The 21,987-nt window shown below is 48.0% G+C and overlaps 1 protein-coding gene across 7 annotated transcripts in view; it reads left to right on the plus strand.

Moving 5' to 3' along the window:
* SNX29 (sorting nexin 29) overlaps positions 1-21,987 on the plus strand; it is a 553,944-nt gene that overhangs the window by 59,306 nt on the left and 472,651 nt on the right. For all 7 annotated transcript variants that reach the window (XM_039911120.1, XM_029053042.1, XM_039911121.1 and 4 more), the window contains exons 5-7: positions 13,630-13,810; positions 18,218-18,288; positions 19,056-19,304. In XM_039911120.1, the coding sequence (XP_039767054.1) occupies positions 13,630-13,810; positions 18,218-18,288; positions 19,056-19,304 (501 nt within the window). The remainder of the gene's footprint in view (positions 1-13,629; positions 13,811-18,217; positions 18,289-19,055; positions 19,305-21,987) is intronic.

Below are 21,987 nucleotides of genomic sequence, written 5' to 3' on the forward strand. Positions count from 1 at the left end.
GAGAGGGACGAGTCAAGGACGACACCGAGATTGCGGGCCTGCGGGACGGGAAGGATGGTCGTGCCATCCACGGTGATAGAGAAGTCTGGGAGAGGACCGGGCTTGGGAGGGAAGATGAGGAGCTCAGTCTTGCTCATGTTGAGTTTTAGGTGGCGGGCCGACATCCAGGTGGAGACGTCCCGGAGGCGGGAGGAGATGCGAGCCCGAAGGGAGGGGGAGAGGACAGGGGCGGAGATGTAGATCTGCGTGTCATCTGCGTAGAGATGGTAGTCAAAGCCGTGAGAGCGGATGAGTTCACCGAGGGAGTGAGTGTAAATGGAGAACGGAAGAGGGCCAAGAACTGACCCTCGAGGAACTCCAACAGTTAAAGGATGGGAGGGGGAGGAGGCTCCAGCGTAGGAGACCGAGAATGATCGGCCAGAGAGGTAAGAGGAGAACCAGGAGAGGACAGAGTCCGTGAAGCCAAGGTGAGATAAGGTATGGAGGAGGAGGGGATGGTCGACAGTGTCAAAGGCAGCAGAGAGGTCAAGGAGGATCAGAATGGAGTAGGAGCCATTGGGAGTACTTGGGATGAGATCACTAAATGTGTTCTGACTTGGGGCTTGGCAGGGAAACAATTAGCAGGCTACCGTGTGCGGTCAGTTCCCTCCCCACCCCGGCCACATACCTCGGACTGGACTCTTAATTAATGTGACTTGCTCGAATGGGGGTGGTAAGGTCGAGACTCCATCTCGGAGTAGAAAGTTCATCAGTGTTGCGATGTCGTCGGTGTCATTTGAAGAAGCGGACGGAGCCGTCGGCTTTTCACTTTTGAGTGGAGTGGCAGACTTAGGGTGGGGGTCCCAGAGATCAGAGAGAGGGGAGGAAGAAATGAAAGGCAAATACCCTTGTGGACTTGGGGAGGTGGGCTTAGTAACATGCAAACACACACACAGCTGGGGAGGTTAGAAACATACAAACACACACACTTCATGGGACTAGAAAAGTGGACATGCAAGTCCTTGATAATGCAGACATTGGTCTAAGAAGGTGGACATATGCACATGGGCGCAGGAAGTAGACATAATAATAATATTTGTGTGGTTTGTTAAGCGCTTACTATGTGCCAGGTGCTGTACTAAGCGCTGGGGTAGATACGATGTAATCGGGTTGGACACAGTCCCTGTCCCACGTTGAGCTCACAAGTCTTAACCCCCATTTGACAGATGAGGGAGTTGAGACCCAGAGAAGCGAAGCAACTGGCCCAAGGACACGGCAAGCAAGTGGCGGAGCCGGGATCGGAACCCAGGTCCTTCTGGCTTCCAGGCCCGTGTTCTATCCATTAAGCTTGCAAATACGTTCCCACAGGGCAGGGAGGTGGGAACGCAGGCCCTCCCAAGGTTGGGGCTCTCTCATGGAAACGGGGCTGCAGATTGGTGAGGAGCCATGGCATGCGGGAGGACGGGGAAAGCCCGGCCTCCAGCTCCCGGTTACCCGCTGGCCCCCGTGGCCCCGAGAGGGGTGGGGCGGGCACGCCCAGGACCACGTTCGCCGGGCTGGTAGCAGTCAGGACTCCTTGCCCACCTGGAGTTGGAGCCCCCGCTTGTGAATCTAACTAAAGAAACAAATGAGCTCAACCAAAAGTTGGCTGGGAAAGGTGAGTGGAGTATCTGCCTTCAAGATGAGGCCTGAAGGTGTAACTCGGTCTCTGATTCGTGGTTTCGTTATGTGGCAGAGGCTGAGTAGCCTCTCAGGAGGAGCAGAGGGGATTGTAAGAGATGTGACTTTTACCTTTATGGTGGCTGAGGGGGAAGAATGATTCATTCCCCCCCCCCCCCCTTCTGGGATTGAGGGATATTCAGAATAGGCAACACAATCAGTCGTAGTTACTGAGTACATACTGTGTGTAGAGCACTGTACTAAGCGCTTGGGAGTGTAGTGAATAGACCATGGGCCTGGGAGTCAGAAGGACCTGCATTCTAAGCCTGGCTGTGCCACTTGTCAACTGTGTGACTGCGGGCAGGTCTCTTAACTTTTTTGTACCTCAGTTACCTCATCTGCAAAATGGGGATTAGGATTTAGGATGGACCGTGTTCTACCTGATCAACTTGTGTCTACCTCAGTGCTCAGTACAGTGTCTGGCACCATAATAACTCTCTCGCTCTCTCTTTTTCTGTCTCTCTTTGTGTATGAGTATATACACACACATAAATGAGTTGGTAGATATGTTCCCTGCCCACAGTCAACTTACAGTCTAGAGTGGGAGACAGACACTAATAAAAATACATTATGGATAGGTACAAAAATGCTATAATAGTTTTTACGGCTTTCAGTAGCTTCCAGGACCCCTGAGTGATGGAGGAATTAGCTGAGTTTTGGGAAAGACCGCAAATATTTGGACCCAACACAAAGCATTTCAGTCAGTTGGACTGGACAGTCCAAGGATCGTTTGGAAGCAGAAATTCTCTGCGAAGAATGGTTGGGAGTGTTTTCGTTTAGAGTGACGACAACAGGCAGTGACTAGGGAATAAGAACGACACGTGTGGGCTGAGATGTTTCTAGAAGCTCCTTGGAGTGCCGTTGTTTTATTTATTTTAAAACCGATCATGCTAATCAAAGCAAACGCTAAGTTCTCAGAGTAAACTAGGCACCCGATGAGACCGTAAGCCCGTCAAAGGGCAGGGACTGTCTCTATCTGTTACCGATTTGTACATTCCAAGCGCTTAGTACAGTGCTCTGCACATGGTAAGCGCTCAATAAATACTATTGGATGAATGAACCGTAGCAAATATGTCACCGTCATGACCAATTCCCTCAACAGGTGCTTTCCCAAGATGATATTTAAGACCACATCCAGGGTAACAGTTCAGTCGCTCTGATGACAAGACCTGAGCTCGTCGTTGCATAATGTTTGTCCTGGATGAAATAAATGCCTTTGTATATTGTCATCTCTAATCTACCCCTCATCTAATTTCCCTACTGTGTGAGCCTGGACAAGTCACTTCACTTCTCTGTGCCCCAGTTTCTTCATCTGTAAAGTGGGGCTTCCGTACCCCTTCTCCTTCCTTCTTAGACACCTTGTGGGACGGGACTGAATCTGACCCCATTATTTTGTATCAGTGCTTAGTACAGTGCTGAGCATGTAGTAAATGCTTAACAAGCGCCTGTCACCTGGAACGTTAGGTAGTGCCAGAATTACTTTGCAGCTCTGTGAATGGCATTTAAATGGAAACACGGAATGACATCATCACTTCCTTAAAGCACAGATAATCAAGGGTGAATGGTCTCTAATTTTATTATTCATTTCCCACTTAGGTTCAAGATCTGAATTTTTATGCCTTTTAATGTCTATCCGCATTTGCATGACTGTTTTCACCTTATCGATCAGGTTATTTGCCTAAGTTTTGTTAGTTGCTGGGATGATTAGCTAACTTATAAAATAATAGCAATTATAGTTGTGGTATTTAAGAACTTACTGCATGCCATGCATTGTATTAAGCCCCAGGGCAGATAGAAATTAATCAGATTGGGCACAATCTCTGCCCCACGCAGAGATCACAGTCCAAGTAGGAGGGAGAACAGATATTGAGTTCTCATCTTACAAATGAGGAATCTGAGGCACAGAGAAGTTGAGTGACTTGTCCACGGTCACTCAGTCAGCCAACACAGCAGACAAGTGGCACGGCTGGAATTAGAACTCAGGACCTCAGATTCTCAGGGTTGTGCTCTTTCTGTTGGACCATGCTAGCTGTGTGCTTCAACATGCCCTGATTGCTCTGTGAAGGAAAAGAGGGCTCAATACCCGGGTTCTAATCCTGGCTCCACCATTCAATAGTATTTCATTCAATAGTATTTATTGAGCACTTACTATGTGCAGAGCACTGTACTAATTGGAATGTACAAATCGGCAACAGATAGAGACAGTCCCTGCCCTTTGACGGGCTTAAGGTCTAACCGGGGGAGACGGGCAGACAAGAACAATGACAATAAATAGAGTCAAGGGGAAGAACATCTCATGAAAACAATGGCCAATAAATAGAATCAGGGTGATGTACATCTCATTAAACAAAATAAATAGGGTGATGAAGATATATACAGTTGAGCGGACGAGTACGGTGCTGAGGGGATGGGACGGGAGACGGGGAGGAGCAGAGGGAGAGCGGGGAGAAGAGGGCTTAGCTGCAGAGAGGTGAAGGGGGGAGTAGAGGGAGCAGAGGGAAAAGGGGGGAGCTCAGTCTGGGAAGGACTCTTGGAGGAGGTGAGCTTTAAGTAGGGATTTGAAGAGGGGAAGAGAATTAGATTGTCGGAGGTGAGGAGGGAGGGCCTTCCGGGACCACGGGAGGACGCGGCCCGGGGGTCGACGGTGGGATAGGCGAGACCGAGGGACGGTGAGGAGGTGGGCGGCGGAGGAGCGGAGCGTGCGGGGTGGGCGGTAGAAAGAGGGAAGGGAGGAGAGGTAGGAGGGGGCAAGGGGATGGAGAGCCTCGAAGCACAGAGTGAGAAGTTTTTGTTTCGTGCGGAGGTCGACAGGCAACCACTGGAGGTTTTTAAGAAGGGGAGTGACCTGCCCAGAGCGTTTCTGCAGGAAGATGAGCCGGGCAGCGGAGCGAAGAATAGACTGGAGCGGGGCGAGAGAGGAGGAAGGGAGATCAGAGAGAAGGCTGACACAATAATCCAGCCGGGATATTACGAGAGCCTGTAGTAGTAAGGTCGCCGTTTGGGTGGAGAGAAAAGGTCGGATCTTGGCGATATTGGCCCTGGATAAACCGATTGATTTACCTGTGCCTCAGTTTCCTTGTTTGTAAAAATGGGGAGACAACTGTTCTCCCTCCCCCATAAGATTGTGAGGTTCTTGTGGGACAGACACTGTCTGACCTAATTATCTTGTATCTGCCCCAGTGCTTAGTACGGCGTTTAGGACGTAATAATTTAGCAGATACATAATAATTATCAGTAGAGATGAAATCTTGACTAAAATGTGAGTTCATAAAACTTAAAAAAATCATTACATTGGATTTTTTACTTCTAGAGATGATCTCATAGGACTGTATTTTACAGTAGTATCTATTTCTTCTCAGTTTATTGAGGTTCTCGCAATGTCCCAGACTTGTTCTGAGGCTTCAAATATCCAGTAAAAGCGATCTATAGTTTTAGATTTAGAAATTCAATTTTCATGGAAAAGCACATTTTGTTGTTTTTTTTTTAAATTATTTCACTGGACAGGTATATAAGAGGAGAAAATGGTCTAATTATTTTTATCATAAGGGGAAGTCCATTTTTTTCTATTCCTGTAATTGTTTCAATTCCGTTTTTTTCTTTTCTTCTTTTTTTTTTTTTTAAGTTTTTCTGTCTTGCTCATGAAAATGCAAATAAGCTTCTTCCTGTGAGACAATCCTGGAAGTCTCTTTGTTGTAGCTACAAAGAGAAAACTTAGTTTTATCCAAAATTTATTCTAGGTAAATGCACAAGGGATTCACAAATTTCACTGAGGAATTGAAGACAGTCACATCTAGATTTTCCGGGTGCTGTCTCCACATAGATTAGTGGATTACCACGCAGGTTATCCCAGTTCTATGCTTCTTCATGGCTGCCATTTTTTTTGGCATTAACACCTTCACTAGAGGGGCTCTGTGTGTGTGTGTGTGTGTGGTGATGAAATACAACTCCAGTCTGTTAATCCTACAATTCTTGGAAGTTCCGGTAAAGTCCTCTAAACTTGTCGTGGCAGCGAATGTGTCTACCAACTTGGGTAGACACAAGTTGGTAACTGAGGCCCAGAGAAGTTAAGTGACTTGCCCAAAGTCTCAAGTGTCTACCAACAAGTGTCTACCAACTTTTTCATTATACTCTCCCCACCATGTAGTACAGTGCCTGCACGCAGTAAGCGTTCAATAAATACCACTGATTGATTGGTAAAAGATTCATCGAAGAAAGACCATTTAAAGCAGCATGGGCCTGGGAGTCAGAGAACCTGGGTTTTAATTCCACTCCTCCACTTGTCTGCCGTGTGACGTTGGGCAAGTCGCTTAGTTGCCTCAGTTACCTAATCTGTTAAATCTCAATTAATATCATTGGTTGAGGGGCCAGTCATATCAATTATGGCGTCACAAGTGATGTCACTGTATTACGCTGTGTGTGGTGCCGTCAATTAGTGGTATTTATTGAGCACTTAATGTGTACAGAGCACTGTACTAAGCACTTGGGCGAGTGCCACAGAACGGAATTGGTAGATAAGTTTCCTGTCCACAACGAGCTTACGTACTAGAGGGGGAGACAGACAGTAATATTAATGTGCGTCTGTGCATATATGTACACACAAGTCTGTGGAACATTATTGCACTACACAGCCGATTTATGTCATATGTGTGTGTATTGACAGGGAATGTGTCTGTTTATTGTTGTATTGTACTCTCCCAAGCACTTAACAGTGCCCTGCACGCAGTACTCAATAAATGATTGAATATAATAATAATGATGATGGTATTTGTTAAGCACTTACTATGTGCCAAGCACTGTTCTGAGCGCTGGGGTGGGATACAAGGGAATCAGATTGTCCCCTGTAGGACTCACAGTCTTGATCCCCATTTTCCAGATGAGGTAAATGAGGCCCAGAGAAGTTAAGTGACTTGCCCAAAGTCTCACAGCTGACAAATGGCAGAGCTGGGATTAGAACCCATGATCTCTGACTCCCAAGCCCGTGCTCTTGCCACTGTGTATGCAAACGTGTGTGTTTGTGTATATATACATGCGTATGAATATATGTACATATATATATATATATATGTTTGTATGTATGTGTACACACACATGCAGACATATATGCATATATATCCAGTCTATTCTTCACTCCGCTGCCCGGCTCATCTTCCCGCAGAAACGATCTGGGCATGTCACTCCCCTTCTAAAACACCTCCAGTGGTTGCCTATCAACCTCCGCTCCAAACAAAAACTCCTCACTCTAGGCTTCGAGGCTCTCCATCACCTTGCCCCTTCCTACCTCTCCTCCCTTCTCTCTTTCCACCGCCCACCCCGCACGCTCCGCTCCTCCGCCGCCCACCTCCTCACCGTCCCTCGGTCTCGCCCATCCCGCCGTCGACCTCCCGCGGTCCCGGAACGCCCTCCCTCCTCACCTCCGCCAAACTGATTCTCTTCCCCTCTTCAAAACCCTACTTAAAACTCACCTCCTCCAAGTGGCCTTCCCAGACTGAGCTCCTCCTCTCCCTCTACTCCCTCTACCACCCCCCCTTCACCTCTCCGCAGCTTAACCCTCTTTTCCCCCCATTTCCCTCTGCTCCTTCCCCTCTCCCTTGCCATCCCCTCAGCACTGTACTCGTCCGCTCAACTGTATATATTTTCATTACCCTATTTATTTTGTTAATTTTGTTAATGAAATGTACATTGCCTTGATTCTATTTAGTTGCCATTGTTTTACGAGATGTTCTTCCCCTCGACTCTGTTTATCGCCATTGTTCTCGTCTGTCCGTCTCCTCCGATTAGACCGTAAGCCCGTCAAACGGCAGGGACCGTCTCTATCTGTTGCCGACTTGTGCATTCCAAGCGCTTAGTACAGTGCTCTGCTCATAGTAAGCGCTCAATGAATACTATTGAATGAATGAATATGTACAGTCTTCCCATGCAGGCATCATTGCGCTACATACCTGATTCATACATAGCAACAGGTATTTCCAGAGGGCAGGGGAAGCTTGAGGCCGAAGTTAGCGTTTTCGGCCCTGAGCATGACAGGGTAGCGCCCACGTGGCCCGCTGGGCGAGGGCACTGCTGGCTGGCACGGCTCCGCTCTTTCAGTTCCTGAGCCTCCCTTTGGAGGAGAAGAAGCCCTCTCTCTCCGTGCTGCAGAAGCCGCCGTGAGGTCTGCGAAGCAGCCTGTCCTAGGAAAAAAAATGGTGGTATTTGTTAAGTGCTTACTATGTGCAAAGCACTGTTCTATGTGCCGGAGGATACAAAGTGATCAGGTTGGCCCACGTTGGGCTTACAGTTTTAATCCCCATTTTACAGATGAGGTAACTGAGGCACGGAGAAGTTAAGTGACTCGCCCAAAGTCACACAGCTGGCAAGCGGCGGAGCTGGGATTAGAACTCACGACGTCTGACTCCCAAGCCCGGACTCTTTCCACTGAGCCATGGGCCTGAGTGTAACGCGAGCAGAGGTCCTAGTCCCTGCCCCACTGCTTTAATGCTGTGGGTCTTCGGGCAGATCATGTAACCTCTGGGACTCAGTTTCCTCATCTGTAAAATGGGGTTAAAATTCCGGCTCTTTCTCCCTCTTAGACTGGGAGCCCCAAGTCAGACGGGGACTGGGTCCTATCTGATTATCTTGTATATATGCCAGGGCTTAGTACAGTGCTTGGCACATAGTGAGCACTTGACAAATACCACTGTTATTTTTTATTATTATGTCTTTGGGGACAGCTGGGTCTACTCGCCCCAGCTTGGGGCAGTTCAGAATCCCATTCCCTTCTCTTTCCTCCCTGGCCCCAAATAGGTTTTGACAGGAAATTCCCTTTCTTCCTTCCTTCTGACTGATGGCGGGGGGAGCAGGTAGTAGTCATGAACTTTTTTGTCAAGAATCTTTTTAATTCAGCTGGGAAACAGACATCAAAAAAAAGTTACCAAGAGGAGGAAGGAGGAGAATACCAAGATATAATATATGTACTTGGGTATAATTATACTTTGCCACTTCCCCTATTTGTAATATATTTTAATGTCTGTCTCCTCCACAGTCTACTACACTTTCTTGGTCTTGTGGGCGGGGATCACGTCTATCAACTGGTGCTTAGTATAGTTCTGGTCCCACAGAAAGTGCTCAGTAAATAAAGCAGCATTGCCTAGTGGATAGTCTGTGGGCCCGAGAGTCAGAAGGACCTGGGTTCTAATCCCTGCTCTGCCGCTTGTCTGCTGTGTGACCCTCGGCAAGTGGCTTCGCTTCTCTGGTCCTCAGTTCCCTCGTCTGTAAAATGGGGACTAAGGCCGTGAGCCCCATGTGTGCCCAACCTAATTAGCTTGTACCTACCCCAGTGCTTAGTACAGTGCCTGGCTCATGGTAGGCGCTTAAAAAAGGCCATTGAGAAAAAGTCATTGATTAACAAATATCACAATCATTAACTCCTGTATGGAGAGCTGAAACTGGGGAAAGCAGAAGCGAGGAGGAGAGGGTAAACCTGTCAGGGAAATGGTGTAACAAAGCATCAGACAATACCATATCCCAGTGGAAAACTGGGGGTCATTTGCTGAGGACAGACCCACTCTTTTTAAACAAAATTTTCTATTTTGGGCAGGGTATTCAAGTGCTCACTATTTGCCAGGCTAGGTTGTGGGCAGGGAATGTCGTACTCTCCAAAGCGCTTTGTACAGTGCTCTGCATACAGTAAGCGTTCAAAAGTACGATTGACCGACGGACTAGATACAAAATAATCAGGTTGGACACAGTCCCGAGTCCCACGTGGGGCTCACAGTCTTAATCCCCATTTTACAGTGAAGTAACTCGAACAGGGAAGTGAAGCGAGTCAGACAGCAGACAAAACGACGGAGCTGGCATTAGAACCCCGGTCCTTCTGACTCTCAGGCCCGTGCTCTGTCCACTAGGCCACACTGCTTCTCAGAAGCTTCATAAGGAACAAGAGACGAGGCGGCAAAAACGAAAACAGTGTCGGGCACTGCAAGTATTAAGCATAGCACCCCAGTAAAGGACAGCCTTCTGGGGTGCTCAATATGGTGGGGATTGTGGAGAGTCCACTTTGGTCTTTTCAGCCGTGCGTGCACTCGTAGGTGAACCTCATCAGTGATGTCTTCTTCAAATATGAAGACTAACTGAATAGGCGGCTTTTCAACTCTGAAGCACGTTTTAAGGGATTCAAGTTGGGGCCTGTGAGGCTGAAAAACTTCTTCGCTATTCACGGTTAAATGCTTCTGAGAAGCAACATAGCTTAGTGGATAGAGCATGGGCCTGGGAGTCATAAGGTCATGGCTCCGCCACGTCCGCTGTGTGACCTAGACAAGTCACTTCACTTCTCTGTGCTTCAGTTACCTCATCTGTAAAATGGGGATTGAGACTGTGAGCCCCATGTGGGACAGAGACTATGTCTAACCTTATTAACTTGTATCTACCCCAGTGCTTAGAACAGTGCTTGGCACATAGTAAGCGCTTAACAAGTACCATTATTATTATTCTGGCCCCAGGCAAGTCACAGTTCAATTTCTTCACTAATTTTCCTGGAAGCAATGTCCCAGTCAGCTCTTGCTTACTCTTGGATTTCAGCTTACCTTTCAGTGCTGAAAGGTATATATATATATATCCCTACATGAAAATTTGTACATTTCTGCATCAATTAAATGGTGGGTGAGATGAACTTTAAATATCCTGGAGTAGATTTAGCCGTGGAAGCAGAATCCAGCTGAGAAGTCTTCTGCCCAACACTGGGGATGGCAAGCTTCAGGTCAATTTCTAGCCATAAGCAATTTGTGAAATTGAAGGGTGATGAGAACAAACTGGGAAAATAATAGCGGTATTTAAGTACTTACTATGTGCCAAACACTGTTCTAAGCGCTGAGCACTGTTCTAAGCACTGTCCAAGGTCAGAAGGAGGCCCCTGTTCTCTCCCCCTCCCTTCAGGCTCGCATCTCCTCCTGCCTCCGGGACGTCTCCACCTGGATGTCGGCCCGCCACCTAAAACTCAACATGAGCAAGACTGAGCTCCTCATCTTCCCTCCCAAACCCGGTCCGCTCCCAGACTTCTCCATCACCGTGGATGGCACGACCATCCTTCCCGTCCCGCAGGCCCGCAATCTCGGTGTCGTCCTTGACTCGTCCCTCTCGTTCACCCCACACATCCTATCCGTTACCGAGACCTGCCGGTTTCACCTCTACAATATCGCCAAGATCCGCCCTTTCCTCTCCACCCAGACGGCTACCTTACTATTACGGGCTCTCGTTATATCCCGGCTAGACTACTGTGTCAGCCTTCTCTCTGACCTCCCTTCCACCTCTCTCGCCCCGCTCCGGTCTATTCTTCACTCCGCTGCCCGGCTCGTCTTCCTGCAGAAACGATCTGGGCATGTCACTCCCCTTCTTAAACAACTCCAGTGGTTGCCTATCGACCTCCGCTCCAAACAAAAACTCCTCACTCTAGGCTTCGAGGCTCTCCATCACCTTGCCCCTTCCTACCTCTCCTCCCTTCTCTCTTTCTACCGCCCACCCCGCACGCTCCGCTCCTCTGCCGCCCACCTCCTCGCCGTCCCTCGGTCTCGCCTATCCCGCCGTCGACCCCTGGGTCACGTCCTCCCGCGGTCCTGGAACGCCCTCCCTCCTCACCTCCGCCAAACTGATTCTCTTTCCCTCTTCAAAACCTTACTTAAAAATCACCTCCTCCAAGAGGCGTTCCCAGACTGAGCTCCTCTTCCCCCTCTACTCCCTCTGCCATCCCCCCTTTACCTCTCCGCAGCTAAAGCCTCATTTTCCCCTTTTCCCTCTGCTCCTCCACCTCTCCCTTCCCATCCCCACAGCACTGTACTCGTCCGCTCAACTGTATATATTTTCGTTACCCTATTTATTTTGTTGATGAATTGTACATCGCCTCGATTCTATTTAGTTGCCATCGGTTTTTACGAGATGTTCTTCCCCTTGACGCTGTTTAGTGCCATTGTTCTCGTCTGTCCATCTCCCCCGATTAGACTGTAAGCCCGTCAAACGGCAGGGACCGTCTCTATCTGTTGCCGACTTGTTCATCCCAAGCGCTTAGTACAGTGCTCTGCACATAGTAAGCGCTCAATAAATACTATTGAATGAATGAATGAATGATTCTGTTTTCAGGAGCGGCAAGCCAAGACCCTCGGTGTCCAAACGTGCTTAGGATACGGATGGTTTATCGGGCGTGTTTTGAAACAAGCCCAGATATTGCAACAGATTCCTCCTGTTTAGTCCTCCCAGGACTGAAGAGCAGAGGGTGGAGTCAATGCCACCGTTTGGGTTTAATCAGGCTGATTAGGTGGCTGGCAGCCTAACGGTTTGAGCCCCAACCGGTTTGAGGATTTGGAATGAGGGGCGACCGTGTGGTAAACTTCTCTGGCTTCAGTGATGAGGAACTGGGATGAAAGAGGTGGCTGAAAGCACCGGCCCTTTCCAGCGTGACTTAAGGGGAAGAGCGTGCTTGGAAGTCCGAGGACCCAAGTTCTAATTCTGGTTCTGCCGTTTGCCTGCTGTGTGACCTTGGGCAAGGCACTTTAACCTTTTATAGAGATTCAGTACCCGTTCTCCCTCCCACTTAAACAGTCAGTGGTATTTACTGAGCCCTTACTGTGTGCAGAGCTTGGGAGAGAACGATGCAGCAATCAATGGACACATTCTCTGCTCTCAATGAGTTTATGTAAGTAAGGGACCCTGTCCGATGTGATGATGTATCTATTCCAGAGTTTTACACATTTCATTCATTCAATAGTATTTATTGAGTGCTTACTACAAGCGCTTGGAATGTACAATTCGGCAACAGATAGAGACCATCCCTGCCCAGTGACGGGCTCACAGTCTAATCGGGGGAGACAGATGGCAGAGCAAAACAGAACAAAACAAAAACAAGACAACGTTATCACAGTAAATAGAATCAAGGGGATGTACACCTCATTAACAAAATAAATAGGGTAATAAATAATATATACAAATGAGCACAGTGCTGAGGGGAGGGGAAGGGGAGAGAGGAGGGGGAGCAGAGGGAAAGGGGGCTCAGCTGAGGGGAGGTGAAGGAGGAAGGGGGAGGAGCAGAGGGTGGAGGGGGAGCAGAGGGAAATTCTGGGAAGGCCTCTTGGAGGAGGTGAACCCTCAAACCTTCAGGGCTTTGAAGAGGGGAAGAGAGTTTGGCGGAGGTGAGGAGGGAGGGCATTCCAGGACAGCGGGAGGACGGGGGCCGGGGTCGGCAGCGGGATAGGCGTGACCGGGGGCCAGTGAGGAGGTGAGCGGCAGAGGAGCTGAGTGTACAGGGTGGGCAGTAGAAAGAGAGAAGGGAGGTGAGGTAGGAGGGGGCAAGGGGATGGAGAGCTTTGAAGCCAAGAGTGAGGAGTTTTTCTTTCGTGCAGAGGTCGATTAGCAACCCCTGGAGGTTTTTAAGGAGGGGAGTGACATTCCCAGAGCTTTTCTGCAGGAAGATGATCCGGTCAGCGGAATGAAGAATAGACTGGAGCGGGGAGAGACAGGAGGAAGGGAGATCAGAGAGAAGGCTGACACAGTAATCCAGTCGGGATATTATGAGAGCCTGTACCAGCACGAGAGCCGTTTGGATGGAGAGGAAAGGGCGGACCTTGGCGCCTAGTGACCTAGTGACCACTTGAGAAACAGCGTGGCTTAGTGGATAGAACACCGGTCTGGGAGTCAAGAGGACCTGGATCTTAATCACGGCTCCGCCACATGTCTGCTGTGTGATCTTGGGCAAATCACTTGTCTTTTCTGAGCTTCCTTCATCTGTAAAATGGGGATTAAGCATGTGAGCCCCAAATGGACAGGGACTGGGTGCAACCTGATTAACTCATATCCACCCCTATGCTTAGAACGATGCTTGGCAAATAGCGCTTAACAAAGACCATCATCATCATTATTATTCATTTAACAAGTGTCATCATGATCATTATCATTCTTCTTCTTTCGCAGAGCCGGTATTTTGGTATTACGTGAAAGAGGTATTGAATAAGCATGAACTGCAGCGCTTCCATTCCCTGAGGAACATAAGCACCGACGTGGGGAGAGGCCGAGCGTGGCTGCGCTGTGCTCTCAACGAGCACTCCCTGGAACGCTATGTCCACATGGTGCTTGCCGATAAAACCAGACTCAGGTAACACGCGCCCTCGAGTTCGGACACACTCGCCTCCCTCACTTCGGGCACTTCATTGTGTTGGGCGTCTCCTCCTCACCGCACCCGGCCGGCCTCAGTGAGGGCATATGAGTGATTCTAAGAAGTAGCCCCTTACCCCTCTCAGTGGAGAATATTTTATTTAGAAAACTGTGGTGGGCAGATCGTGGGGCTGGAGAGTCTGGAGCCCCAGATTCTGGTCCCAGATCCGCCATTAGGTCTTCCAGGGCTAAGCCCTCCTTTCCTCTTCTCCCGTGCCCTTCTGCATCACCCTGACTTGCTCCCTTTATTTATCCCCCCCACTCCCGGCCCCACAGCACTTACGGGCATATCTGTAATAGTATTTATTTATGTGAATGTCGGTCTCCCCCTCTAGACTGTTAGCTTGTTGTGGGCAGGGAATGTATCTGTTTATTGTAAAATTGTACTCTCCCAAGTGCTGAGTACAGTGCTCTGCTCACAGTAAGCACTCCGTGAATACGATCAACTGACCGTTCTGTCACTTTGGGCAACTAACTTACCTTCTCTGGGCTTCGGTTTCCCCATCTGTCAAACGGGGATAAAATCCCTCCCTCCGAGACTGTGAGCCCCCTGGGGAAACCGGGACAGGTCTGATGATCTTGGGACAGGTCTAATGATCTTGTAAATGGCATGGCCTAGTGGATTGGAGCGTGGGCCCGGGAGTCCCAACGGCCTGATCCCGGTTCAGCCTCTTGTCTGCTGCGGGACCTCGGGCAAGTCATTTCACTTCTCTGTGCCTCGGTTACCTCATCTGCAATCCGGGGATTAAGATCGCGAGCCCCATGTGGTACATGGACTGTGTCCAACTTGATCTGGGCCTCAGTTACCTCATCTGTAAAATGGGGATTAACTATGAGCCTCACGTAGGGCAACCTGATACCCCAGCGCTTAGAACAGTGCTCTGCACATAGTAAGCGCTTAACAAATACCAACATTATTATTATTATTATTATTATTATTAACTTGGATCTACCACAGTGCTTAATACGGTATCTGGCACATAGTAAGCACTCGACAAATACCATTAGTAAAAACAAAAAAAACCCCCAAATTCCTTTGTTTTATTCAGGGCTTGATACATAGTAGCATTTAATAAATGCCATCACTATTGTTTTGAGGTAATTTTAATATGAACCACCTTTCCAGGACACTCTCTTAAATACTTCAGTAGTATTTATTGAGCACCTACCGCATGGGTAGCTCTGTACTAAGCCCCAGGGAGATGACAATAGAGCCAGGAAGCGCAGTCCCTGCCCTGGAGAAGTTTACAGTGTAGGAGGGGAGACAAACACAAAATCGATTTCAGGTTGAAGGAAGAAGAGAATGGAAAGACAGATATGTGGCTGAACATGTGCTTAAATAGTGGAGTGTGTACGTTGACATGAATATGAAGGCTTCTTGTTGATTTTATTTAGAAAAATGTGGTGGGCAGATCATGGGGCTGGGGAGTCGGGAGCCCCAGATTCTGGTCCCAGATCCGCCATTAAGTCTTAATTGTTGATTATTTTGGAATGCAGTCCTCTCGGTCTGCCTGTCCTAATAATGCTGGGCTCGTTGTAGCTGTTGTTCTCGCTGCTGATCGTTTGGCTCCTCTTCTGTCTCCCACCCCCTACCTGGGGATGTCCCTCAAGGTTCAGTTCTGAGTCCCCTTCCGTTCTCCGTCTACACCCTCTTCCATGGAGAACTCATTTACTCCCGTGGCTTCGACTATCACCTCTATGCGGATCCCATATGAGAAGCAGCGTGGCTCACTGGAAAGAGCACGGGCTTTGGAGTCAGAGGTCATGGGTTCGAACCCCGGCTCTGCCACTTGCCAGCTGTGTGACTTTGAGCAAGTCACTTAACTTCTCGGTGCCTCAGTTCCCTCATCTGTAAAATGGGGATTAAGACTGTGAGCCCCACGTGGGACAACCTGATTCCCCTATGTCTACCCCAGCGCTTAGAACAGTGCTCGGCACATAGTAAGCGCTTAACAAATACTAACATTATTATTATTATTATTATTATCCCCAAATCTACATCTCCAGCCCTGATCTGTCTCCCTCTCAGCAGTCAAGCATCTCCGCCTGCCTTCAAGACATCTCTACTTGGGTGCCCCGCCATCATCTCAAATTTAACAGGTCCAAAACAGAACCCCTTATCTTCCCACTCAAACCCTGTCCTCCCTTTGACTTTCCCACCACTGCAGATGGCACCACCATCCTTCCTGTCTCACAAGCCTTTTCCATCTCTCATTAAATCCTGTTGGTCCAACCTTCACAATATTGCTAAAATTCGCCTATCCTCTCCATTCAAGCTGCTACCACATTAATCCAAGCACTTATCCAATCCCGCCTTGATTACCGTATCAGCCTCTTTGCCCGCCTCCCTGCCTCCTGTCTCTCCCCACTCCAGTCCACTCTTTACTCTACGCTGCTCCCCGGATCATTTTTTCTACAAAAACTTTCAGGACGTGTCTCCCCACTCTTCAAGAACTTCCAGTGGTTGCCCATCCACCTCCGCATCAGACCGAAGCTCCTTGTCGTTGGCTTTAAAATGCTCAATCATTTTGCCCCATCTTACCCCACCCCCACTCTCCTACTTCAGCCAGTCCTCGCACTTTGTTCTTCAAATGCCAACCTGCCTCCTGTACCACGATCTCGTCTGTCTCGCTGCCAACCTCTCTCCCACATCCTGGGATGCTCTCCCTCCTCATATCTGACAGATATCTCACTCTCCCCCACCTTTTCAAAGCCTTATTGGAGGCACATCTCCTTCAAGAGGCCTTTTCTGACTAAGCCCTCATTTCCTTGTCTTCCACTCCCTGCTACGTGACCCTGATTTGCTCCCTTAATTCATCTTCCCCTGCCAGGCCCACAGCCCTTAAGTACAGATCTGGAATGTATTTATTTATATGAATGGCCGTCTTTCCCTCTAGACTGTAAGATAGTCCCGGGCAGGGAATGCGTCTGTTAATTTAGTGTGTTGTACTCTCCTAAATGCTTGTTTTAATGCTCTGCACATAGTAAGTGCTCAATAAATGCAATTGATTGATTGATTTGGCAATCTTAGAGCAATCTGATTTGGCAGCTGGAAGCAGTTGTAAAGTTTCTGTCTTCGATCACCACCCTAGATTCTCAAAACAGGTAAGGTCCTTGTAAAGGTCATTTAGGCCTCCATACCACACACCCCAAACACACTTCCCTCCCATCCCTCCACCCAAATCCAGACCCGAGTGATGAATGAGAATTGATCCTGTTTAAAAACTCCTGCAGAGAAGATTCTAGAGCCCTCCTTAGGCACCGTTGTAATTTCGAACAAGCTTGCTCATCCAAAAGTTCTTCCTTTTGTCTAGCATAAATCCTTCAAGTTGTAGTATAAATCTTTTGAAGTCTAACTTCAGTGGAGACAGGGCACAACCGGTTAACTTTCTTTGTGAACCGGGTAGAAGGCTGTTACTTCAGTTCACCCTTCATTTTCCCTTTTTCTAGGTTGAATAATCTCTCTCGTTTACTTTTCAATATAGCTTGTATTTTCCTTGGTTTTTCTCTGTTCTCCGCTCTGGATCTCAGAACCAGGCCTAGCACTCTAAATGAGAGGCTGACTTGTGCTGAGCAAAATGGGGAAAAAAATATCTCATGGTTCACGCATGTAATTAGCTCATTTCCTCCCACTTGGATTCTCTTGGCTCTCTTTGATTTGTTGGTGTCGTCAGAGGAGAAGAGAATGGTTGTCTTTCTCGTGCTCCCATTTCTGGCTCTCGGAGGGGATTATTCATATTCCCGTAATCCCGAGAACCGCACCCTCCACACGACTGAATCTTCTTTCTTCCAGCCCTTAATGTGCAGGCTGGGCCAGGGTGTTTGCTCTCCGTTCATCCTCTCCCCTGGGAAAAAGGGCAACCTCAACCTGCAGTCCTGGTTTACCAGGTCCTTCATTGATATGAGTATTTCATGCTCCTTCTGGAAGTTTGAATTTCTCCTCCCTACCCACGTGAATGCTGTGAATCTGCTCTCCAACTGTTTTACTTAATCCTAACGTTAAACCTGATTATTTTCCAAAGCCCTTTCTTATAACATGACATTTTGATTCTGAAAATATCCCTCTCTATACTGTATGCTCGCTGTGGATGGGGAACGTGTCTACCGACTGTAATTTTGGTCTGTTTTACTCTCGCAAGTGCTTAGAACAGTGCTGAGCGCACAGTAAGCGCTCAGTGAATGCGATTGAATGAGTACGGTCTTAATGAGTTACATTATGCATTAGTCAGTGGGAATGATTTCCAAGCAGTTTGCCCGAGAGCATCTTGCTGTAGATTCAAGCTCAATTTAGGCCTGCCTAATGTGTATAGCAACTTATGAGGCTTTTCTTGTCTTTTCTAATTTACAGCAACTTTTACGAAGACTGGTCTTTTGTGATGGATGAAGAGCGGGCTAGCATGCTTCCAACAATGGCAGCCGGTAATCCTTGAAACCAGATTATGACTGCTGTTTACATAGGAAGGGCCATTAGCTTTAACGAAGTCTCCAGCGACAGAAAGAGGAGATCCTACCATTCACTTTTTAGGTGTCATTAAGGTTATTTGTTTCTAAGCTTCCTTAAGCCCTTACACCAGAACTCAGTTAAGGAGGGTGAGCTCAAATTATCTGTAATCAAATCTGCTCATTTTTTTCTTTAATGCAAAAGAAAATTAGATTCGGTATAACGAGGCATCCACTGCGAGAATTTTTTTTTCCAAAGATGAAATGTAAATGCATTTGGGGAAACGATGGGTATAAAATAAATCCCAAGTTGTGTTCTTGTAGAATGAGTCAAATTGAATGATAATGATAATTATGGTACTTGTTAAGCACTTATTATGGGGCAAGCACTATTCTAAGCCCAAGGGTAGGTATAAATTAATCAGGTGGGACACAACCCTGTCCCACATGGGGCTCATACTCTTAATCCCCACTTTTCAGGAGAGGTAACTGAGGCCCAGAGAAGTGAAGTGACTTGCCCAAGGTCATACAGAAGACATGGCAGTGCTGGTTATAGAACCCAGGTCCTTCTGACTCCCAGGCCCGTGCTCCATCTACTAAGCCACGCTATTTCTCATAAAGCAGAGTGACTACTGGGCTCATAAAGCATAAATTTGGTAAAAGAGAGGGTTTGGGTTATTCATCCCTTGGATTTAGATGGGAACAGGTGATCAGGAATGAATAGCACGAGGTTTCTTTTTGTGTAGGACTGAACTCCATCCTTTTTGCGATCAACATCGACAACAAGGATTTAAACGGGCAGAGCAAATGCACTCCAACCGTGTCGGACCTGTTAAAGGAGTCGACCCAGAACGTGACGTCCCTGTTGAAAGAGTCCACCCACGGCGTGAGCAGCCTCCTCCGAGAGATCACCGCGGCCTCGGCCGTGTCAATCCTCATCAGGCCGGACCAGGACTCGGATCCCCTGCCAGTGGTGTCCAAGAGCGTCAACATTGGTGAGTGTCTCAGGGAGGATGGGCTACTGATATTGGATCAAGAAAGGGAAACAAGATGTTGGAGATGTTAAAAAAAAAAAAAAAAATCATCCTTTTCCTCAGCGAAGCAGTTGAGTATTTTTTTAAGCCATCAAAAATGAGTTAAACCATGAGAAGCAGTATAGCCTAGTGGATAGTTTATGGGCCTGGGAGTCAGAAGGACCTGGGTTCTAATCCCAGCTCCGCCACTAGTCTGATGTGGACCTTGGACAAGTCACTTCAGTTCTTTGGCCCTCAGTTACCTCGTCTGGAAAATGGGGATTAAGACCGTGAGTCTCACGTAGGACAGGGATTCTCTCGAATCTGATGAGCTTGTATCTACCCCAGGGCTTAGTACAGTGCCTGGCATATAGTAATTGCTTATCAAATGCCATTAAAAAACCAAAAACCAAAACAGAAAAATACCCCAGGATATGCCGTGCTCAGAGAACAGGTAAGCTAATTTAGCCTGGGAGTTCCATTTCCATATGAAGAATGGAAAAGCAACAGGAAGGGAAGTGGAGACCGCCTATATGTGATGTGTCAGAGGGGCATCGCTAATTTCATTGGTTCACAGCATGATCTCAGGATGGCCCAAGGAGTCTGGGGGGCGTTTTGCTCATCTTTTAGACTGTAAGGTTGCTGTGGGCAGGGAAACTGTCTGCCAACTCTGTTGTCTTGGACTCTCTCAAGCATTTAGTTTAGTGCTCTGCACACAGAACGTGTTCAGTAAATACCATTCGTAGATGTTGGTCAGTCATTCGTATTTACTGAGCACTTACTGTGTGCCAGTGGGGTCTTTGGAAGGCCAAATGACTCGACTTAAATGGGCATATTTTGGACACGACATCAGCAGGACTGATTTTCTGGAGAAGACACGAATGCTAGGAAAAGTACAGCGAAAACGTGGAAGAGGCAGACCAACAGTCTGATGGATAGAAACCATAACAATGATAACGGAAGAACCGTTAGCAAGGTTACAGATTATGGCAGAAGATAAGACGTTCCGGAGAAAACCATAGAGCCGCTACGAATCGGAAAAGACTTGACGGCATTTGATGATAATAATAATAATAATACTGTGTGCCGAGCACTGTACTAAGCACTTGGGAGAGTGCGGTATAACAATATAACAGACGCATTCCCTGCCCCCGGTGTGCTTACAGTCTAGAGGGGAAGACAGAAGCACACAGTAAAGTCTCAATAAATATGATTGAATGGAATGTAAAACAGATGTTAATATAAAGAAATAAGTGACAGATATATCAGTATGTTACAGATTTATAATAATAATAATAATGATGTTGGTATTTGTTAAGTGCTTACTATGTGCAGAGCACTGTTCTAAGCGCTGGGGAAGATACAGGGTAATCAGGTTGTCCCACGTGAGGCTCACAGTTAATCCCCATTTTACAGATGAGGGACCTGAGGCACAGAAAAGTGAAGTGACTTGCCCACAGTCACCCAGCTGACAAGTGGCAGAGCCGGGGATTCGAACCCATGACCTCTGACTCCCAAGCCCGTGCTCTTTCCCCTGAGCCACGCTGCAGACGTTTACAGATATGGTCTCTCGGAAGGAGCCGCCGCCTTTATTGAAGCACTGCTGTTGCTTCCAGATCCTCGCCGCTTCTCCCGAGCCCTTCCCTCCTCCATCAACACGGTGGCCCAAGGAACGGAAGAGAGCAGCGGGACCTGGGTTTTTATAAGTGGCAGTGGTGGTCGGAGGTCTTGATTCTCTGGGGGTCCTTTCTTTGCCAGCTTCTGTGTTGGCTTGCCACCATCACTCGTGCCAGGTCTCTGCTTGACACCCGAGCAAGACTGGAAGAAACGGAGCGGCTCCACCCTCCCCCTGCCCCGGCCTCATTCGAGCCCCCCCTTTTTGCTCCATGTTCAAAACTGAAAAGTCGGCGCTTCTTGGGTGGAGGCAGGTGAAATTGGCCATAGAAAGCAGAAGGACATTTGATGGGAGCACTGGGCCTGGGCCACAGGCTGGCTCGAGGGACCTGTAATGACAATGATAATTGTGATGTTAGTTAAGCACCTACTATGTGGCAAGCACTGTACTAAGCCCTGGAACGGGTACAAGATAATCGGGTCGCACATGGGGCTCACATTCAAAGTAGGAGGGAACATAGGTATTAAATCCCGTTGCAGATGAGGGAACTGAGGCTCAGAGAAGTGAAGTGACTTGCCCAAGATCCCTCAGCGGGTAAGTAGCGGAGCCGGAATTAGTGCCAAGGTCCTTGGATTCCCGGGCTCTTTCCATTAGCCCGTGCCGCTTCCCATCCTGGACCACCTCTCTGTACCCTGCTGCTAGTCTTAGGGCCTTATTTCTGGCACTCTAGGATCGGAAAGGTAGTTGTAGATAGGGATGCTGGTAGAAAACTACCTGCTTTGCTTCATTATTTTTTCAGCAGTTAGGGTTTTGTTCAAAGAGGCAAATCGTCAGAGCGAGGTTATCTGCTTTAGACAGTTAGCTCGTTGTGGGCAGGGAACCTGTCGGCTAACTCTGTTAGACTGTACTCTCCTAAGTGCTTAGTACAGCCCTCAGTAAGCGCTCAGTAAATACCATTGATTTAAGTGCGATTAATTTAACCCAGCTTCTGATTTGTAATAACTTTGTAGCTCATGCCTGACTTTTGAGCAGGATCCTTTAATTCTGCTA

This window comes from Ornithorhynchus anatinus, chromosome 2, assembly GCF_004115215.2.
Source record: "Ornithorhynchus anatinus isolate Pmale09 chromosome 2, mOrnAna1.pri.v4, whole genome shotgun sequence".
NCBI lineage: Eukaryota > Metazoa > Chordata > Mammalia > Monotremata > Ornithorhynchidae > Ornithorhynchus > Ornithorhynchus anatinus.